At 39.7% G+C, this 23,650-nt stretch overlaps 1 protein-coding gene across 7 annotated transcripts in view; it reads left to right on the forward strand.

Moving 5' to 3' along the window:
• The first annotated feature begins 2,309 nt into the window (after positions 1-2,309).
• LOC131939525 (protein-methionine sulfoxide oxidase mical3a) overlaps positions 2,310-23,650 on the forward strand; it is a 64,740-nt gene continuing 43,399 nt past the window's right edge. For 3 of the 7 annotated variants that reach the window (XM_059297864.1, XM_059297869.1, XM_059297870.1), the window contains exons 1-10: positions 2,780-2,871; positions 10,963-11,243; positions 11,747-11,954; positions 13,213-13,320; positions 13,541-13,642; positions 14,001-14,257; positions 14,394-14,651; positions 15,095-15,297; positions 15,813-15,943; positions 16,864-17,020. In XM_059297864.1, coding sequence (XP_059153847.1) covers positions 2,868-2,871; positions 10,963-11,243; positions 11,747-11,954; positions 13,213-13,320; positions 13,541-13,642; positions 14,001-14,257; positions 14,394-14,651; positions 15,095-15,297; positions 15,813-15,943; positions 16,864-17,020 — 1,709 coding nt within the window. In that variant the 5' untranslated portion in view covers positions 2,780-2,867. Of the gene's footprint in view, positions 2,328-2,489; positions 2,622-2,779; positions 2,872-10,962; positions 11,244-11,746; positions 11,955-13,212; positions 13,321-13,540; positions 13,643-14,000; positions 14,258-14,393; positions 14,652-15,094; positions 15,298-15,812; positions 15,944-16,863; positions 17,021-23,650 lie in introns of those variants that run through there. The other 4 variants (XM_059297868.1, XM_059297867.1, XM_059297866.1 and 1 more) reach the window with 4 other exon arrangements.

The raw sequence follows: 23,650 nt of genomic DNA on the forward strand, positions 1-23,650 counted from the left end.
TGTGTAGGCTTTATCTTTCCATCGCTTTTGTTTTAATTGCTCATCTATCTTCTACCTACCTGCCTGCCTGCCTGCCTACCTATCCACCCACCCACCCACCCACCCAGCTACCATCACACCCCAGCTACCATCACATCCCAGCTACCATCAAATCCCAGCTACCATAACACCCCAGCTACCATCACATCCCAGCTACCATCAAATCCCAGCTACCCCACACATCCCAGCTACCATCACATCCCAGCTACCATCAAATCCCAGCTACCATCACATCCCAGCTACCATCACATCCCAGCTACCATCACATCCCAGCTACCATCACATTCCAGCTACCATCACATCCCAGCTACCCCACACATCCCAGCTACCATCAAATCCCAGCTACCCCACACATCCCAGCTACCATCACATCCCAGCTACCAATGACCACTCTTAAGGTATAACCACCAGTGTTTCTTCCGGGCATCTCTACGGGGGGGGGGAGAGCCTCCCCGAAGCGAGTCTACCCCTTCCCCACCCAACGAAATGTAATTTATGTAGAAAATATATACTTTTAATCGTGGCCGCCCCCGCTCCCCCTACCGGGAATTTTAGTATGCCTCCCGAAAATTGGAAGAAAATAGTCTGGAAGAAACACTGATAACCACAACACCCCATGTCTCAACCCCAACCCCTTACTAACCCCAACCCCTAACTAACCCCAACCACTAACCCCAACCCCAAACTAAACCAACCCTAACCCCTAACCAACCCCAACCCCTAACTAACCCAACCCCTTACTAACCCCAACCCCTAACTAACCTCGGTCTGGCTAAAGATTTAAATATATGAATGGGTAAACCTAGTTCCAAACAAGTTAATAAAAATTCTAGTGACAATTTAAGCGCAATTTCCTTAATTAATTTTTTGTGACCGAACGAAAGGATATTTTTGAAAACTTTCTTCGGCAATATTGTTCTAAATTATGGCAGGAATCGAATGGTAAATGTTTCAAGTCGCTAAGTGGTCTGGTTGCCGAGATATGGGCCAAAAACTGCATTTTTTCGAGTTTTTTTGGCTTTTCCCGGAAATCCGGGAAGGAATTCCGGGAATTTCTTGGGCCCACAATCATCCTCGTAACTTGCTTGACATATTTGCTTTGGAACTAGTCCTCGATATTGCTTCGTTGAGGAGGAGATACGACTTAAAGCTGCGGACACACATCCATCCATCCATCCATCCATCCATCCATCCATCCATCCATCCATCCATCTCTATCTCTATCTCTATCTCTATCTCTATCTCTATCTCTATCTCTATACTCTATCTACATCTACATCTATATCTATATCTATATATATATCTATATCTATATCTGTATCTGTATCTGTATCTGTATCTGTATCTGTATCTGTATCTATATCTATATCTATATCTATATCTATATCTATATCTATATCTATATGTGTATGTGTATCTATCTGTTTGTCTTTTATGCATTACTACACCTTTCATCCGATCGTTATGAAACTTTGGGAAGTTGTTGAGAATACTTATGGGGAGGTTCTGCGAAAAAAAAAACATAGGCGGCCCCCGGCAGGGTACAAGTTGGCGCCCCGTGTTATCCCGTGAGCGTTATGGCACCTAGGTTCGTTTTAAACAGTGCGGTAGAATATGAATTAGATGAGGCGTTTAGTTGTTTATTACGTTGAATCAGGCGTGTTCGCCTGCGCCTGAAAGGGTGCAATTTGGCGCCCCGATTATCCCGGTAGCGCCATGTAGCATACGTTCGTTTTAAAGAGCGTGATAGAATATGGATAAGAAGTAGTCTTATAGTCGTTATTATAGTCGTTATTATAGTCGTTCACTAAACTGAATCAGGCGTGTCCGCCCGCGCCCCAGCATGGTGCGATTTGCCACGGGCTATCCTCGGACTTTCTTCCAACCCCGCGGCAGCGCGCGGGGACGCACACGCTAGTCTATTCCAAAAACCTGGCTTCGCTCTTGACTCTACCATCATACCAGCAGATGAATAATCCATAATACCATCACGTGTCTTAGTCGCCTTCTCATCCTCCATCCCTATAATATATATTGAGAACTTAAACATGTTTTTACAACCAAAAAAAAAAAAAACCACTATTGTACCGAATAAAGCATGTTTTCAATTTTTTTTATTTTTCATATTAGATCCATATTACATGAATGTCACTTTTCTCGAACCCGCCCCTAGAATTCTAAACTGCATTACCTCCCCAAAGTGGGGGAATTTATTTATGGATGGCCCCTGCGAGTGGGATGGGTGAAAATCATACATATCTGTGTGGAAGCTAAAGGTGTTTAAAATGGTTAGACTAAAGCAAAGGATTGCATTAATCTAGTTGTGCAATGAATGGATAGGCCTAGAATAGCTTTAGTTCTAAGGGGAAAGACATCATAATTTCATTTACTAAACTAGCATAGGCCGAGTCACTTTTTGTGTACACTGACTCTGAAAATATCACTATTAGGCCGTCACCAATCCCTCCACATTTTTTTTCGCATCGCGCGGGTCATCTTATGTCATAAAGATAGCCTACAGATATTACTTATTACATTGTAGCACTGTATGATGTTTTAAAAGATACACCAAAGCTGCTCAGGTTTGTATAGATCTAGATCTAGAGTCGAGAAATTTAAAATAATAATGGTTTCTTTGTTCACTAGGCCTAAACACGAGTAATTTTGGGCGTCTATTTAAAAAAAGCATGTGTCATGCAAATCGTCGAAATATTTACGGAAACAAACGAGTGCAGACGACTTCAGTTTTAAGATGGCGGTAAAGCAAAACAGAGGATTTCCTCAGCTGTTCTTATGAGTAAAAGCCAAAAAAGTTAAAAACCATAACGATGGGCGAGTTTTTTTTCAAACATGTTATTTGGATATGTTATAACATAATTTTAAAATTAATAAACTATCTAGATCTAGATCTAGAAATGAATTAAAGGATACAATTTAATTGGTAATCTATCGTTTAAGATTCGTTTTGGGTACGTAAAATACTAAAATCGCCCGTGGCTATTAATAATATTAGGGACTTGGATGAAATTTCAATTTAAAAAAAAAAAATAATGTAGTAGCACCAGTTTATAGAGCTCATTTAGACAAGAACAAAGATACTTTTATTTTAATTTTAGCTCAAACGGTTACGGAGTTATGAATTTTTAACGTATTTATTAAGTATTTAATTTTCGGGTTTTTTTACTATGGGGTTTTCTCAATTTTTTGCTTCCCTACTTTTTTGGATGCGAACTAAAATCTCTGTAACTTTTTAAATAGCAGGTATTTTTTAATGAAAATTCACTAAGATCAAGCTTATGATATCAGTAAAAGAGTAAGATAAAAATAATTGAAGTGGATGAGAATGATCATAAAAAATAATGTTAACAAAGAGGGTCACCCCCCTAAAATTTTTGAATAAGCGTCTTTGATAGGCAACACACAATCTGTTGCCAAATTTTTATTATATGGAATATCTTACTGAAAATTGGCCTGAATAGTGCCAACACTGTATACATTAACAGAAAGTCAAAATATTTTACTTAGCTTATGTGGTTTTATTACAATGTTGGACAAAATAAAAGTCATTTTTATTCTGCGAAATTCTTTTTTTGCAAGAAAGAAGTACAATGTTCAGCAGATTTTAGATTACTTTGGTTATATGCAAGAAATATTGTAAAAATGAAGGTTATTATATACTTTGATATTACCATTGTTCAAATTTGATTTTAAAAATATTTTATTTAATGAAAAAGGGGTTTAAACCCATATACCCCCCTTAATTTTAAACAATAAATTCTGCTATAGGCAACACATAATCTGTTGCCAAATTTTTATTATATGGAATATCTTAATGAAAATTGGCCTAATTGGTGCCAACATTGTATACATCCACACAAAGTAAAAATATTTCACTTAGCTTATGTGGTTTTGTTACAATGTTGGTCAAATGTAAAAAGTCATTTTTGTTCTGCGCAACTACTTTTTTGCAAGAAAGAAGCACAATGCTAAATGGATTTTAGATTACTAAAATTGTATCTAAATGTTGTCAATATTCATGATATTTCATCCATGTTATGTGTACGTTATCATAGAATTGATATAATTTAATTTACAATTATTGTTGAACAAATAATTTTATAATTGAAATGATTTTTTTATTGGTGGAGTAAAGATCACCATTTAATGTTAAAGGTAAGTTTTATAATTTAGAAACATGTGTCATATATTTAAGTGACATCTCATGCTGTGTGGATAACATGTTTAAGTCTATTAGCTTGTGTCACTTTTTTACTTTAAAAAATAACACCATCAATGATTTAAAAATGAAATCTGATCAAACATCTACTGAAGCTGTGTCTCCTCTGGCTGATAGCTTTTAGAACTAATAAAAACCAGCAACATCCATTCTTAAGTGGACTTATTTCTCCTTCATTGAAGTTGCTTATGAGTAGATCCACATCTTTTGATTCTCTATCCCCTTGTGAACTGGTACATTTTATCTAGGGCCAAGACTAGTAAAGCTCCAACTGAAAAATATACAATAGCAAAAATACAGTAGTATAGTGTAGCTTTACACAGAAAATTGTGTAAATGTACATAAAGTAAGTAGTGAAAATGCCTAGAGTTATAATTGAAAAGGGCCTATACAAGTTTAACATAAATAAAGAGGACTTATCTAATATAATAAAAAAGTAAAAACTTGCTCTAAGAAAACAAGTAGAAGGCTGAATAAAAATATACATATTATGGTTCATTTGGAATTAAATATTAACACTTGTAATAGATCTATATTCATTTTATTTTTTAAATATTAGTAGACCTTAAGTCCCAACAAACTCACTGAACTAAGTGTAATAGCCTGCAATAGGTCTATAGTAGATTTATACTAGGCATAGCCATAGGGCCTACTATTAAGCTTTAAAATTAACTTGTTCATTTAAGAAATTTGTATAGAAAAGCACACTACATATAACTAACATTCTTTTGTTTTTAAATATAATTCTTAAGTTAACAATTTAGATCTAGAATCTACTGTTTAAAAAATAAACATCGCGAACTGAGAGAAAAAAAAACGATCTTATTTACAATCCTAAAATTACCCAATTAATGAATCTAATAACAAAATACAAATGAAAAGTCATCAAAAATAACAAGTTTAATAAATAACAAATGTAATTCGATAATTTAAAAAGCTTTTAGAGTCAGATTCATGTGGATGTTGCTGGATTTAGATAATCAAGTACATTTACATTGTATAGCGTCATTAACAACAACACACCACTTCCGGTTTTAACCTCGATCTTTTCCGGCAATCTTAAGCTTTTGTAAGCCCTATGCTTTCAAAGTTATTTATAAAAAAATACGTCGCTAATGAATAACTAAATGAAATTTGAAACACATATGTAAAAATGGTGTTTACGCTCGGAGATCGCATTTCTAGCCTAAGGCGACAGTAAATTTTTATGGAACAATAAGTTTTATTTACCCAATTTTTGCCTGAAACACACCATCACGCACTCGTAGCAGAAAAAAACAAAAATAACACAGCAATCGGTGAAATCCATTTGTCTTTCAGAATAAAGTGACACTTTTCTATTAACAATGGTGATTAATAGTGAAATTATTTTTTTTTAATTATCACCCACTGCCGCACGGCTAAATTCACTAAGTTACGGTATGGGGAAAAAACTCTCGTTTTTAGAGGGGCAAAATCTACGTCATCCAAGTCCCTAAATAATATTATTAATGTACGAAAACGTTACCTCATTGTCAATGCTTTAGTTTAATAGAAGTAGATCTAGACTCTATATTGTGATAATAGTGATATGTTTGTGTCAAATATAGATGAATGAATAATAAACCTAAATCAATGGCTAAATATATCAATATATTATAAGTATATACTTCAATATAGTTTGAATATAGGCCAAAAATTAACTCTAAACAGCAGTGTCTGCGAGCAGGATTTGGACGGGTGTGGGGAAATTGCGAGACGCGAAAAGCGAAATGGCGAGGCGGGAAAATGCGAGAAGGTAATGCGAGACATACCTGCGGAATTAAGGGTAAATAGCGAGACACTTTTTGCGAAAAAAGTTTTTTCCTTTTTTTCCATCTTTATTTATTTAACTTATTTTTTTTTTAAATAAACAAGCATTTAGCCATACCCTTTAACACCAGTATTGTATGTTGTTATTTTTTATCTAGATACTAAGAAGATAGATAGATCTATATCTAGATCTATCAATTAAAAAATCCTAACATCGTTGCTGTGCTATTGTCATCGCCCGCTCTTGTTAGCGAGAGGAAAATCCCGTCTCAGTCGGCATTAATTTAAAAATCTAGCCTGCTCATGTTTATACAAACGTGAGCTGTGTCATTGTGAATTGGTATAATCTTGTCAGCAGGAGAGATATTTTGCAACATCTATTTATGGATTTTTGTACTTGCAAAAAGTGTAAAAGTATAAATAATTCTAAAAAGTGCAATTTATTTTTTTATTAAGTAATTTTAATTACAAACAAAATTTACAAACAAAATCTTCTGAAACAGTCCTCAAACACACCTCGTGACACCATCTTTTACACATAGTACACCCAACCCAGTTCATTAGACTCCCATTTATACATTTTTCTTTTGCTACTTCTTCCAATCCACATTCACAACATTTCACACTCTCATCACAGTTGACCTCCTCGTTCATCCCACAAACAACACTGGCACCCATGTTCTCATCATCATCATCCGCACGCTCAACATCTGTTTTCCGTTTTTTATAATTTGTATTTTTTATCATTTCTGTAATTTTGGCAATGTCTTGCTCATTGTTGTCACCAGCAGTTGAGTTTTTTTAAAACATCGATATTTTCCCAAAATCTTGTCTAATTTCGGTCAAAATAGAGTATTTTAATCAATTCCTATTACAATGTATTAAAACAGTTTTCTAAAACGCGAAAAAACGTCTAAAATTCTTTTTCTAACATTGCTTTTTTATAGTGTGACTTCACATCTACCCCCCCCCCTCCTCCCCCGCATCACACATCGTCATAAAAAACAGACCCCCCCCCTACGAGTGTGACGTCATTTATGGAAGACCCCAAATAACACCACCACCAAAACCAAAAAATTCAGATAAGTTCAACTTGGTTCTAAAAATATTTGAAGTAGGCCCATAATAGCTTACGATATAGCACGAGCAACTGATAATATCGGTGACGTCACTTTATTTTGTTGTATTTAAATGATGTAGGCATTTCCTTGTGCTTAGATTTATATGGTAAAAAAAAGCTAGAAAAATTCGTAGGCGGCGGCTATAATACAAAATTTCCATGCAACAATAGAAAATATGTTTGCGGCGGCAGGGGATCCGGGCACGGCGATCTTCAAAGACGGAAAATCAGTCGGCCTCGGCGTTCCACACAAAAGACAGAAGTTGATCTATCGTCGGCGGTATTTCCGTCGGTTTCGAACCAGGTGGTATTCTAAGTCGACACAAAAGATGGGGGGAGTTGACAAATCATCAGTATGTCTAGTGACGGAAAAATCGGAAGTTTTAACAATGTAAACGAAACGTCTTTGAAGTCTGGACCAAATACCACTGAAAATCGGGTGCGGTAAATTTTTCGCAGAAATCTTCGCATTTCAACACCACCCAGCGTAAGTATCGGCTTGTGGTAAAATGCGAGACAAAAAAGTCACGTGACCGACCGTTTTCGCGCCCTTCTCGCATTTTCCCGCCTCGCCATTTCGCTTTTCGCGTCTCGCAATTTCCCCACACCCGATTTGGACAGCAGCCATTTGTAAAATAGAGTGGCTTCCCCCTGAATCTCGCGCTATAACTATAAAAATAAAACTTAAACAAGATGGCTGCTATAATAAATGAGCATGGTTGCATCTGTTGGAAACATTGCTAGTCTTCATTTATTACTAAAAAGATTTAATTCAATGGACACCAGCGAGTTGACGAGATTCCTTCCGTAATGTTGTTGACATGGAATAAAAATGTGCTTTTTTAGATTTAGGACCATAAAACTAATAAAAGATAAAATTTTATTAAAAACTTAAGCCTAAAATTAATTCAGAAATGTAATATTTTTAGAATCAATGCCATACAAGTTGCAGATCCAGAGAACTTGAAAATAATTTGTTGAGTTTAAGGCTACATTTCTATTTATTTTCATCAAGCCTAAGTTATAACCCGATGTTTCACTTTCGTAAGACAAACATTGATTGGCTGTAAAGGAACTACGTGATCGATTTCTGACAGCCCCACTTTATAGTTATTTTGTTTACAAAACTTTGCAGATCAAGTTTTTAAATAACTATGCAAATTTAAACACCATGACCTATTTTTTCTATTTTTAGCTTACAATGTGTACAATAAAATTTATGGCGGCCATTGTTTATGTCGCCATTACACGTGAAAACCAAATTGTTTTTGCTTTTTTTTAAATTTTTATTTAGTTACCGAAAATATTAAAAACATCAAATACATCCAATCTTTAGTAAAGTCCAAAAAAACCAGACAGACAGGATTTTATAACCATATTAATTGTAACTATGCCGTGCAAGATTTTTAAATGAATTTATGGACCTCTCAAATACCTTTGCGACTTTTCTCCCTGGTGTCCATTGTTTAAAAACAGGTACATAAATGAAACAAGGAACCATTTTCCCACGTTTTCTTTAACTTGCTTTCGCGCCTGTTTGTTTGTTTGGTTCTCCAATCAAATCTTGCGATCGAAATTTCTGGCACTTCCCAGTTAGCTAGCGCGCTGAAATTTTTAGGGAAGTTTTGTTTCCGATGACAATAGAATATTCAATTGTTATTATTACTAAATTGATCCATGGAAAATTTTTATTGATCATTTTAGGCCCCTATATAATTGTACAAAAAAGGGACATAACCTAGTAATTGTAATTTGATGAAAACAAGGTTCGGTACTCTCCCTCTTTTGACTTACTGAGTAGTTTTCACGCGGTGTTTGTGTACAAACAACGGTGAAAGAAACGGCAACACAGAAAAAAGGTCGATTGGAAAAGGCACATGTTTTTTACGAGTTGTCTTCGTTTACCCAAAAAAAGTGAATGCGAGAAGATAAAATCGATAGCAAGATTTGAATGCAAGCAAACAGACAAAGACTAAAAAGTAGACAATAATTATCATTAAAAAAGTTTAAAAAAAACCCACGTTTTCTGATTGAACTAAAAAGTAGAAAATAAATGCTATACATCACAATAATGCAAGCGATCACTCTACTATAAGCAATGAAAAACGTGGGGCGCCGTGATTTTCTTACAGTTTTTAATACTGTTGACTCTCTACAAGCTCCCTAATAAAACTTAATAGTATTATCTAATCAATAGTAATATAACTTTTACATCTTATATTAACAATGACCGATAAAAAACTTTTACTTCGGCGCCCCACGTTTTTCATCGCTTATACTTTTTAGTTCAATCAGAAAACTTGGGTTTTTTAAAACTTTTTTAATGATAATTATTTGTATTTTAAAAAGCATAAATCCTCCTCAAAATGTGAAATAATTATTAAAATTTAAGGAGTCACCTGTTTTTTACATTACAAGTCGCGTGCGATTTTACGCACCTAAAACGATAGATTACCATTTAATTTACTAATTTACCTACGCAACTGCTCGTTAGTTTGAAGTTAGGCTAAAAATCATTGGTAATTTTACTAATTTAGTCTAGAAATCTAGATCTAGATCTATCGTTTTCTTTTAGGTAGATCTACGTAAAATTCCCCGCGGCTAGATCTAGAGTAATGTACAAAAAAGTTACCTCATTGTCAAGGCTTTAATAGAAGTAGTCTATACTCACTGTGATATATTTGTCACTTTGTGATTGTGTCAAATATTATATTAAATTAGCCTAGGGGTCATCCATAAATGACGTCACGCTTTTTTTGTAAAACAGTTTACAGACAATAAAAAAAATTCTGCAGAACTTGTTATTACCCCCCCCCCCCCTAGTTTCAAATCATTTAAAAACTAAATTATCTGCCCCTAATGGCTGTCACTAATGCAACCTGGCTCTACAACTGTAAACAGCTCACCAGACTGATGGGATGGGGGTGGTAGCATGAAGAGAATTATATATATAGATTTAAAATGACAATGTAAGCAAAAGATTACATTAATTAAAAAGGATTGCTGTAGTTTCTATATAGATGGCTTCCTTAAATCTTGTATACGAGAAAAATGGCCCGTTGAGGAAGGATACAACGGACAGCTGATAGTGCTGTCTCTTTTCTCTAAACTAAAACCACCAGACCCCACCCCACACCCCCCCTCCCCCCCCCACCCCTCAAAAAAAACATGTCTACCGTCCCATTTAACGAAATATAATTATATACTTTTTCCAGTGTCCGCCCCCTCCCCGAAAATTCTACCCCCGCCCCCGAATATTTCAAGTACCCCCACCCCTCTCCGGGGAGGAAAAAGTCTGAAAGAAACACTGGTGTCGCGCTTAGAGACTACCCGAAGAATTGCATTAAAGAAATTGCAAGAAAAACACTTTTTAGATTAGACACATTAATTAGGCGGTAATTTTATTATAGAGTATCGATGAAGAAATTTCTTTTGAGTTAGGGAGGGGGAGGGGCTCAGACGTTCTTACGCGGGGGTGGGGCTTCGCCCCTACCCGAAGAATTGTATGAAAGAAACTCTTCACGCTAACCACTTAGATTAGACAAAATTTCCTTTTTATTAAATGTTTACTCGAGAATCAATGACGTCATATTACTGTGTGCACTCTCCGGCTTGAGATTATTTTCTACTCGGTGCTAAATGTGACGACGTCATACTTCGTATTTCGAATTACTATGCATGTTTTTAATTTGCTTGTCTTTTCTCTAGAGCGTTCTTGTCAGACAGACAGCGAAACTATTAGTATTAATGAATGAGATGTTATGCTTTTGTTTAGATAGACCAGCTATGAATGGGCAGACAGAAGAAGATGTTGGCGCCTCTTGTGAGCACGTGTTTGACCAGTTTGTCACAGCTGTGACATGCAAAACCATTTTAAGCAGCTTTCAGCAGTTGCTGGACCTGACTGGACTCAGGCATGCTGACCACAGGCATTTCTATGAGAAGCTGAAAGCTAAGCTCAAAGGCTCATGGAAGGCACAGAGTCTTTGGGTCAAGCTAGACAAGCGTGCTGCTCACAGAGACTATGCCAAGCAACAGTCATGTGCTGATATCAAGGTGAGCTACAGCATGTAATATGAAGCAGCTATCCTGCGTTTGCTGTTGTTCACTAAGAAAAATAGGGGAAGGCGTGGTCGTGCAAAAGTACCCATGACTGGTAACTCCTGGCTAATAAAGCTGGTTAGCTGAGACAGTAACCCATCTCTGAGAGAAAACTCCAAAATCAAATAACTGCTGCCTTGTAGATTGTTCTTGGCTTGACAAAGGCAAGCACATCTAGAAAGAATAGCCGACTCTGAATCAATGGGCCATAAACATGTTTACACATAAGGTTTAATCATGTTGAAAGAAAATCCCCTTCAGTGTATTGCAATGAAGAAGCGAGAAAATCCCCTTCAGTGTATTGCAATGAAGAAGTAAGAAAATCCCCTTCAGTGTATTGCAATGAAGAAGTGAGAAAATCCTCTTCAGTGTATTGCAATGAAGAAGTGAGAAAATCCCCTTCAGTGTATTGCAATGAAGAAGCGAGAAATGGTTGAATGTGACATTTTCTGTTTCAGGTGCTTGTTATAGGTTCAGGACCATGTGGTTTAAGGACAGCTATAGAATGTGCTCTGTTAGGTGCTAAAACTGTGGTTGTGGAGAAGAGAGACAGGTTCTCTCGCAACAATGTGCTCCACCTATGGCCTTACCTTATCACTGACCTGAGGAATCTTGGTGCTAAAAAATTTTTTGGAAAATTCTGTGCTGGAGCTATTGATCATATTAGTAAGTTGTTTTAGCAATAGATCATGTAAGTACTTTTAAAAATGTTTAAGAGACAAACATTTTCTCTAAGAAATATTTTGACTTCCTTGATAAAGCTGAAGTTAAACCATGTGGATAGGGAAGAGTTTTGCGTTCAGTCATTTGAGTCTTCCATACACCATGCACTGTTGAGACATGGTTTCCTTATGTTGTTTCATTTTGATAGGGTTGAATATAATAGAACACATTCAGGTATAAAACTGTCTGATGGAGTATATTTTAAGGTTTTTTTAAATGCTGAATGATTATAAATATTTGAGTTGCTTTCCCTTGTTTGGTGAACTCAGTGTCAACTAATCAGCTTTCATTGTTTTAGGTAAATAGGTTGAAATCTTTTGTTTAGTTTGTAGTGTGCAAATAGTGTCTCAGGATTACAGCCCACTGGGTTTGTAATGTGACTCAAGGAAGTGACTTAAGAGATCAACTTTCACTACCCAATAGTAAACATTTCTCAGCGCAAAACTGAACATTTTATTTGGGTTGCTGCTCAATATTATACAGTATAGGGTTTAGCTGAGCAATCGAAAGTATCAATAGCTAACTATTGGGGAGGAGTACCATGAACTGAATTTAAGGGAAGGGGGTGGTGGTGGGAAAATTCTATTTTTAAATTCTCAAAATGAAACAGCTCAATGCTTCTTTAACACTAAAATATATTTCAATAACAACGCCTGCTTCCACCCCCTCTACACATTCTTTAACACTAGAAATTTTGAAGCTGTTTTATTATATAATGAGGATTAAATTCTAATAATTTTTGTACTGCTTGACAATAGAAACATTCTTCTTTGAATAAATATTGGTCTGTTTCCATCCCAATAATATTTGTGCAAGTCAGAAAGTTTGCTATTACTTTCTGTAGGTATCACATAATATTTGTGCAAGTCAGAAAGTTTGCTATTACTTTCTGTAGGTATCATATAATATTTGTGCAAGTCAGAAAGTTTGCTATTACTTTCTGTAGGTATCATATAATATTTGTGCAAGTGAGAAAGTTTGCTATTACTTTCTGTAGGTATCACATAATATTTGTGCAAGTCAGAAAGTTTGCTATTACTTTCTGTAGGTATCATATAATATTTGTGCAAGTCAGAAAGTTTGCTATTACTTTCTGTAGGTATCATATAATATTTGTGCAAGTGAGAAAGTTTGCTATTACTTTCTGTAGGTATTATATAATATTTGTGCAAGTCAGAAAGTTTGCTATTACTTTCTCTAGGTATAAGACAGTTACAGTGCATTTTGCTGAAGGTTGCCCTACTGCTGGGTGTGGAGGTTCATGTCAATGTCACCTTTGAAGGACTGGTTGAGCCACCAGAGGACCAGAGTAAATATTTTTCATTGCCACATTAGACTGCTGTAACATTTTGTCATTTGGATTCAAGCACAAGCTCTAGTTAATTTTCATAAGATTTTATTTAGATGGCTTGTATCCTTGTGTTCAGTCAAAAAATGTTTCTCATGTCCAACCATGGCTATATGTTGTCACTAATGAAAGCAATTGTGTAGTGAATGCTCCTAACTAGAAAAGTATTTGTTTTGGCCAGGTAAAGGTTGGCACTGTAGAACAACACCAGAGGATCATGTCTTGTCTGAATATGAATTTAATGTGTTGATTGGGGCCGATGGTAAAAGAAATACATTACCTGGTCAGTTGACAATATTTATTTCAATTCTTTTAACATTCACTTGAAATTTTTTTTAGGACAATGGTAGATTTAAAAAAAAAAATTTCTAATACAACAGTTTGTCATCGCTTGTCTTTGAAGATATATAACTTTAAGAAGTTTTGAAATCAAATATTTATTAGAAATAACCAGCTAAAAATTGTAGTTGGAGCAAAATTATTTTTAAAATATCTATTTTGTTTACAGTAAGATATCTTTATTATAAGTTTGATCTGGAAATCCCTTATAGGACATAGCACATACAATTTCAGGCATTGATTATTTTTGTGGTCATTTCCTCTCCTAGAGTTGCTTGTAAAGTTTGTGTTTCCCCCACCAGGCTTCAGACGCAAGGAGTTTCGTGGTAAGCTGGCCATAGCTGTAACTGCCAACTTCATCAACCGCAACACTCAAGCTGAGGCTCGGGTAGAGGAGATCAGTGGCGTGGCTTTTATCTTCAACCAGAAGTTCTTCCTAGACCTCAAGGAGTCGACACGCATTGACCTGGAAAATATTGTCTACTACAAGGATGACACACATTACTTTGTCATGACAGCTAAAAAAGCCAGTCTGTTAGAGAAGGGTGTTCTCAAAGAGGTTTGTATGTGCTCAGATAGGTTTGTGGTTAGGCTATGTTGTATAAATTTTAAACAGTGTTTGTAGTTAGAGGGGGTTGTATGTGCTAAAGAATTGCCGGTATTTTAATAAAATTCTATTTACCTTTAACTGCTAGGATTACTCAGATACAGTTGCCCTGCTTGATAGAAGTAATGTGAACCAAGATGCCCTGATGGCATATGCCCGTGAGGCAGCAGATTTCTCCACCAACTACCAGCTGCCATCCCTGGACTACGCTGTGAACCACTACGGGCAGGCTGATGTGGCCATGTTTGACTTCACTTCTATGTTTGCTGCTGAGAACGCCTCCAGGTTCTTGTATAAGAATGGACATCATTTGCTCATGGGGCTCGTTGGTGACAGTCTGCTAGAGGTAACTTAGGGTTGGGGGTTGTGGGGTAACTTAAGGTTGATGGTAACTTAGGGTTACTCAGGGCTTGTGGTAATGGGGTAACTTAGGGCTGGTGGTAGTGGGGTAACTTAGGGCTGGTGGTAGTGGGGTAACTCAGGGCTGGTGGTAGTGGGGTAACTCAGGGCTGGTGGTAGTGGGGTAACTCAGGGCTGGTGGTAGTGGGGTAACTCAGGGCTGGTGGTAGTGGGGTTACTCAGGGCTGGTGGTAGTGGGGTTACTCAGGGCTGGTGGTAGTGGGGTAACTCAGGGCTGGTGGTAGTGGGGTAACTCAGGGCTGGTGGTAGTGGGGTAACTTAGGGCTGGTGGTAGTGGGGTAACTTAGGGCTGGTGGTAGTGGGGTAACTCAGGGCTGGTGGTAGTGGGGTAACTCAGGGGTATCAACTGTTACCTTTTTCTGCCTTCAGCCCTTCTGGCCTACAGGCTCTGGTTGTGCTCGTGGATTTCTTGGGGCATTTGATGCCGCCTGGATGATAAGGAGTTGGGCAAGAGGAAGAACTCCATTGCAGGTGCTAGCTGAAAGGGAGAGCATCTACACAGTCCTGTCACAGACAACTCCCAACTACCTGCACAAAAACCACAATGCTTACAGCCTCGACCCCAACACCAGGTTACTCAGCTTCTAATACTTTAATGTATGACCAGGTACCCACTCCATTAGATAACAGTTGTATTGTATGACCAGGTACCCACTCCATTAGATAACAGTTGTATTGTATGACAAGGTACCCACTCCATTAGATAACAGTTGTATTGTATGACCAGGTACCCACTCCATTAGATAACAGTTGTATTGTATGACCAGGTACCTACTCCATTAGATAACAGTTGTATTGTATGACCAGGTACCCACTCCATTAGATAACAGTTGTATTGTATGACCAGGTACCCACTCCATTAGATAACAGTTGTATTGTATGACCAGGTACCCACTCCATTAGATAACAGTTGTATTGTATGACCAGGTACCCACTCCATTAGATAACAGTTGTATTTTATGACCAGGTGCCCACTCCATTAGATAACAGTTGTATTGTATGACCAGGTACCCACTCCATTAGATAACAGTTGTATTTTATGACCAGGTGCCCACTCCATTAGATAACAGTTGTATTGTATGACCAGGTACCCCAACTTGAACTTACGAGCTGTGAAGCCAGCCCAGGTTAAGCACCTGTATGTGGGGGGGACCTTTAGTGAACAGGACGTAGAAGAAGATGTGGAGCCTATTGTACCATCAAAAAAACCCAGAAACAGTTGAGTCATTTATCTTGTGTGCGACATGCTGTATTGGTCATAATGTGACATTTGTTTTTTTAAAGCTGCCATTGTAACTCAGTAGGATAGGTGACAGATGGGCTGGGTAGAATCTGAGGGCTGGGTAGAATCTAAATGTGATAGTTGACAGATGGGCTGGGTAGAATCTAAATGTGATAGTTGACAGATGGACTGGGTAGAATCTAAGGGCTGGGTAGAATCTAAATGTGATAGTTGACAGATGGGCTGGGTAGAATCTAAATGTGATAGTTGACAGATGGGCTGGGTAGAATCTAAGGGCTGGGTAGAATCTAAATGTGATAGTTGACAGATGGACTGGGTAGAATCTGAGGGCTGGGTAGAATCTAAATGGGATAGTTGACAGATGGACTGGGTAGAATCTAAATGTGATAGTTGACAGATGGGCTGGGTAGAATCTAAATGTGATAGTTGACAGATGGGCTGGGTAGAATCTAAGGGCTGGGTAGAATCTAAATGTGATAGTTGACAGATGGACTGGGTAGAATCTAAGGGCTGGGTAGAATCTAAATGTGATAGTTGACAGATCGGCTGGGTAGAATCTAAATGTGATAGTTGACAGATGGGCTGGGTAGAATCTAAGGGCTGGGTAGAATCTAAATGTGATAGTTGACAGATGGACTGGGTAGAATCTAAGGGCTGGGTAGAATCTAAATGTGATAGTTGACAGATGGGCTGGGTAGAATCTAAATGTGATAGTTGACAGATCGGCTGGGTAGAATCTAAATGTGATAGTTGACAGATGGGCTGGGTAGAATCTAAGGGCTGGGTAGAATCTAAGGGCTGGGTAGAATCTAAGGGCTGGGTAGAATCTAAGGGCTGGGTAGAATCTAAATGTTAATTGCCCTGTAGATGGCTGTAACCATTGCATGTGTTTCAGTTGATTCAAGCATAGACAGCTACACACTGTTGAGGTGGTGTCAGAAGGTGCTGAACACAGGGAAGTACCGGGATGTACATATAGTTGACTTCACCAGCTCGTGGAGGAGTGGGCTTGCACTGTGTGCCCTCATCCATTCCTTTAGACCAGACATGATGTAAGTACATAGTGGGCTAGCACTGTGTGCCCTCATCCATTCCTTTAGACCAGACATGATGTAAGTACATAGTGGGCTAGCACTGTGTGCCCTCATCCATTCCTTTAGACCAGACATGATGTAAGTACATAGTGGGCTAGCACTGTGTGCCCTCATCCATTCCTTTAGACCAGACATGATGTAAGTACATAGTGGGCTAGCACTGTGTGCCCTCATCCATTCCTTTAGACCAGACATGATGTAAGTACATAGTGGGCTAGCACTGTGTGCCCTCATCCATTCCTTTAGACCAGACATGATGTAAGTACATAGTGGGCTAGCACTGTGTGCCCTCATCCATTCCTTTAGACATGATGTAAGTACATAGTGGGCTAGCACTGTGTGCCCTCATCCATTCCTTTAGACCAGACATGATGTAAGTACATAGTGGGCTAGCACTGTGTGCCCTCATCCATTCCTTTAGACATGATGTAAGTACATAGTGGGCTAGCACTGTGTGCCCTCATCCATTCCTTTAGACCAGACATGATGTAAGTACATAGTGGGCTAGCACTGTGTGCCCTCATCCATTCCTTTAGACCAGACATGATGTAAGTACATAGTGGGCTAGCACTGTGTGCCCTCATCCATTTCTTTAGACCAGACATGATGTAAGTACATAGTGGGCTAGCACTGTGTGCCCTCATCCATTTCTTTAGACCAGACATGATGTAAGTACATAGTGGGCTAGCACTGTGTGCCCTCATCCATTCCTTTAGACCAGACATGATGTAAGTACATAGTGGGCTAGCACTGTGTGCCCTCATCCATTTCTTTAGACCAGACATGATGTAAGTACATAGTGGGCTAGCACTGTGTGCCCTCATCCATTTCTTTAGACCAGACATGATGTAAGTACATAGTGGGCTAGCACTGTGTGCCCTCATCCATTTCTTTAGACATGATGTAAGTACATAGTGGGCTAGCACTGTGTGCCCTCATCCATTCCTTTAGACCAGACATGATGTAAGTACATAGTGGGCTAGCACTGTGTGCCCTCATCCATTTCTTTAGACCAGACATGATGTAAGTACATAGTGAGCTAGCACTGTGTGCCCTCATCCATTCCTTTAGACCAGACATGATGTAAGTACATAGTGGGCTAGCACTGTGTGCCCTCATCCATTCCTTTAGACCAGACATGATGTAAGTACATAGTGGGCTAGCACTGTGTGCCCTCATCCATTCCTTTAGACCAGACATGATGTAAGTACATAGTGGGCTAGCACTGTGTGCCCTCATCCATTCCTTTAGACCAGACATGATGTAAGTACATAGTGGGCTAGCACTGTGTGCCCTCATCCATTCCTTTAGACATGATGTAAGTACATAGTGGGCTAGCACTGTGTGCCCTCATCCATTCCTTTAGACCAGACATGATGTAAGTACATAGTGGGCTAGCACTGTGTGCCCTCATCCATTTCTTTAGACCAGACATGATGTAAGTACATAGTGGGCTAGCACTGTGTGCCCTCATCCATTCCTTTAGACCAGACATGATGTAAGTACATAGTGAGCTAGCACTGTGTGCCCTCATCCATTCCTTTAGACCAGACATGATGTAAGTACATAGTGGGCTAGCACTGTGTGCCCTCATCCATTTCTTTAGACTAGACATGATGTAAGTACATAGTGGGCTAGCACTGTGTGCCCTCATCCATTTCTTTAGACCAGACATGATGTAAGTACATAGTGGGCTAGCACTGTGTGCCCTCATCCATTCCTTTAGACCAGACATGATGTAAGTACATAGTGGGCTAGCACTGTGTGCCCTCATCCATTTCTTTAGACATGATGTAAGTACATAGTGGGCTAGCACTGTGTGCCCTCATCCATTCCTTTAGACCAGACATGATGTAAGTACATAGTGGGCTAGCACTGTGTGCCCTCATCCATTCCTTTAGACCAGACATGATGTAAGTACATAGTGGGCTAGCACTGTGTGCCCTCATCCATTCCTTTAGACCAGACATGATGTAAGTACAGTGGGCTAGCACTGTGTGCCCTCATCCATTCCTTTAGACCAGACATGATGTAAGTACATAGTGAGCTAGCACTGTGTGCCCTCATCCATTTCTTTAGACATGATGTAAGTACATAGTGGGCTAGCACTGTGTGCCCTCATCCATTTCTTTAGACCAGACATGATGTAAGTACATAGTGGGCTAGCACTGTGTGCCCTCATCCATTTCTTTAGACCAGACATGATGTAAGTACATAGTGGGCTAGCACTGTGTGCCCTCATCCATTTCTTTAGACATGATGTAAGTACATAGTGGGCTAGCACTGTGTGCCCTCATCCATTCCTTTAGACCAGACATGATGTAAGTACATAGTGGGCTAGCACTGTGTGCCCTCATCCATTTCTTTAGACCAGACATGATGTAAGTACATAGTGAGCTAGCACTGTGTGCCCTCATCCATTCCTTTAGACCAGACATGATGTAAGTACATAGTGGGCTAGCACTGTGTGCCCTCATCCATTCCTTTAGACCAGACATGATGTAAGTACATAGTGGGCTAGCACTGTGTGCCCTCATCCATTCCTTTAGACCAGACATGATGTAAGTACATAGTGGGCTAGCACTGTGTGCCCTCATCCATTCCTTTAGACCAGACATGATGTAAGTACATAGTGGGCTAGCACTGTGTGCCCTCATCCATTCCTTTAGACATGATGTAAGTACATAGTGGGCTAGCACTGTGTGCCCTCATCCATTCCTTTAGACCAGACATGATGTAAGTACATAGTGGGCTAGCACTGTGTGCCCTCATCCATTTCTTTAGACCAGACATGATGTAAGTACATAGTGGGCTAGCACTGTGTGCCCTCATCCATTCCTTTAGACCAGACATGATGTAAGTACATAGTGAGCTAGCACTGTGTGCCCTCATCCATTCCTTTAGACCAGACATGATGTAAGTACATAGTGGGCTAGCACTGTGTGCCCTCATCCATTTCTTTAGACTAGACATGATGTAAGTACATAGTGGGCTAGCACTGTGTGCCCTCATCCATTCCTTTAGACCAGACATGATGTAAGTACATAGTGGGCTAGCACTGTGTGCCCTCATCCATTCCTTTAGACCAGACATGATGTAAGTACATAGTGGGCTAGCACTGTGTGCCCTCATCCATTTCTTTAGACATGATGTAAGTACATAGTGGGCTAGCACTGTGTGCCCTCATCCATTCCTTTAGACCAGACATGATGTAAGTACATAGTGGGCTAGCACTGTGTGCCCTCATCCATTTCTTTAGACCAGACATGATGTAAGTACATAGTGAGCTAGCACTGTGTGCCCTCATCCATTCCTTTAGACCAGACATGATGTAAGTACATAGTGGGCTAGCACTGTGTGCCCTCATCCATTCCTTTAGACCAGACATGATGTAAGTACATAGTGGGCTAGCACTGTGTGCCCTCATCCATTCCTTTAGACCAGACATGATGTAAGTACATAGTGGGCTAGCACTGTGTGCCCTCATCCATTCCTTTAGACCAGACATGATGTAAGTACATAGTGGGCTAGCACTGTGTGCCCTCATCCATTCCTTTAGACATGATGTAAGTACATAGTGGGCTAGCACTGTGTGCCCTCATCCATTCCTTTAGACCAGACATGATGTAAGTACATAGTGGGCTAGCACTGTGTGCCCTCATCCATTTCTTTAGACCAGACATGATGTAAGTACATAGTGGGCTAGCACTGTGTGCCCTCATCCATTCCTTTAGACCAGACATGATGTAAGTACATAGTGAGCTAGCACTGTGTGCCCTCATCCATTCCTTTAGACCAGACATGATGTAAGTACATAGTGGGCTAGCACTGTGTGCCCTCATCCATTTCTTTAGACTAGACATGATGTAAGTACATAGTGGGCTAGCACTGTGTGCCCTCATCCATTCCTTTAGACCAGACATGATGTAAGTACATAGTGGGCTAGCACTGTGTGCCCTCATCCATTCCTTTAGACCAGACATGATGTAAGTACATAGTGGGCTAGCACTGTGTGCCCTCATCCATTTCTTTAGACATGATGTAAGTACATAGTGGGCTAGCACTGTGTGCCCTCATCCATTCCTTTAGACCAGACATGATGTAAGTACATAGTGGGCTAGCACTGTGTGCCCTCATCCATTCCTTTAGACCAGACATGATGTAAGTACATAGTGGGCTAGCACTGTGTGCCCTCATCCATTCCTTTAGACCAGACATGATGTAAGTACAGTGGGCTAGCACTGTGTGCCCTCATCCATTCCTTTAGACCAGACATGATGTAAGTACATAGTGAGCTAGCACTGTGTGCCCTCATCCATTTCTTTAGACATGATGTAAGTACATAGTGGGCTAGCACTGTGTGCCCTCATCCATTTCTTTAGACCAGACATGATGTAAGTACATAGTGGGCTAGCACTGTGTGCCCTCATCCATTTCTTTAGACCAGACATGATGTAAGTACATAGTGGGCTAGCACTGTGTGCCCTCATCCATTTCTTTAGACATGATGTAAGTACATAGTGGGCTAGCACTGTGTGCCCTCATCCATTCCTTTAGACCAGACATGATGTAAGTACATAGTGGGCTAGCACTGTGTGCCCTCATCCATTTCTTTAGACCAGACATGATGTAAGTACATAGTGAGCTAGCACTGTGTGCCCTCATCCATTCCTTTAGACCAGACATGATGTAAGTACATAGTGGGCTAGCACTGTGTGCCCTCATCCATTCCTTTAGACCAGACATGATGTAAGTACATAGTGGGCTAGCACTGTGTGCCCTCATCCATTCCTTTAGACCAGACATGATGTAAGTACATAGTGGGCTAGCACTGTGTGCCCTCATCCATTCCTTTAGACCAGACATGATGTAAGTACATAGTGGGCTAGCACTGTGTGCCCTCATCCATTCCTTTAGACATGATGTAAGTACATAGTGGGCTAGCACTGTGTGCCCTCATCCATTCCTTTAGACCAGACATGATGTAAGTACATAGTGGGCTAGCACTGTGTGCCCTCATCCATTTCTTTAGACCAGACATGATGTAAGTACATAGTGGGCTAGCACTGTGTGCCCTCATCCATTCCTTTAGACCAGACATGATGTAAGTACATAGTGAGCTAGCACTGTGTGCCCTCATCCATTCCTTTATACCAGACATGATGTAAGTACATAGTGGGCTAGCACTGTGTGCCCTCATCCATTTCTTTAGACTAGACATGATGTAAGTACATAGTGGGCTAGCACTGTGTGCCCTCATCCATTCCTTTAGACCAGACATGATGTAAGTACATAGTGGGCTAGCACTGTGTGCCCTCATCCATTCCTTTAGACCAGACATGATGTAAGTACATAGTGGGCTAGCACTGTGTGCCCTCATCCATTTCTTTAGACATGATGTAAGTACATAGTGGGCTAGCACTGTGTGCCCTCATCCATTCCTTTAGACCAGACATGATGTAAGTACATAGTGGGCTAGCACTGTGTGCCCTCATCCATTCCTTTAGACCAGACATGATGTAAGTACATAGTGGGCTAGCACTGTGTGCCCTCATCCATTCCTTTAGACCAGACATGATGTAAGTACAGTGGGCTAGCACTGTGTGCCCTCATCCATTCCTTTAGACCAGACATGATGTAAGTACATAGTGAGCTAGCACTGTGTGCCCTCATCCATTTCTTTAGACATGATGTAAGTACATAGTGGGCTAGCACTGTGTGCCCTCATCCATTTCTTTAGACCAGACATGATGTAAGTACATAGTGGGCTAGCACTGTGTGCCCTCATCCATTTCTTTAGACCAGACATGATGTAAGTACATAGTGGGCTAGCACTGTGTGCCCTCATTCATTCCTTTAGACATGATGTAAGTACATAGTGGGCTAGCACTGTGTGCCCTCATCCATTTCTTTAGACCAGACATGATGTAAGTACAGTGGGCTAGCACTGTGTGCCCTCATCCATTTCTTTAGACCAGACATGATGTAAGTACATAGTGGGCTAGCACTGTGTGCCCTCATCCATTTCTTTAGACCAGACATGATGTAAGTACATAGTGGGCTAGCACTGTGTGCCCTCATTCATTCCTTTAGACATGATGTAAGTACATAGTGGGCTAGCACTGTGTGCCCTTATCCATTCCTTTAGACCAGACATGATGTAAGTACATAGTGGGCTAGCACTGTGTGCCCTCATCCATTTCTTTAGACATGATGTAAGTACATAGTGGGCTAGCACTGTGTGCCCTCATCCATTTCTTTAGACCAGACATGATGTAAGTACATAGTGGGCCAGCACTGTGTGCCCTCATCCATTCCTTTAGACCAGACATGATGTAAGTACATAGTGGGCCAGCACTGTGTGCCCTCATCCATTCCTTTAGACTAGACATGATGTAAGTACATAGTGAGCTAGCACTGTGTGCCCTCATCCATTCCTTTAGACTAGACATGATGTAAGTACATAGTGGGCTAGCACTGTGTGCCCTCATCCATTCCTTTAGACCAGACATGATGTAAGTACATAGTGGGCTAGCACTGTGTGCCCTCATCCATTTCTTTAGACATGATGTAAGTACATAGTGGGCT

Source organism: Physella acuta, unplaced genomic scaffold (assembly GCF_028476545.2).
Source record: "Physella acuta isolate Inbredline_101_S28 unplaced genomic scaffold, ASM2847654v3 ptg000283l, whole genome shotgun sequence".
Classification (NCBI taxonomy): domain Eukaryota; kingdom Metazoa; phylum Mollusca; class Gastropoda; family Physidae; genus Physella; species Physella acuta.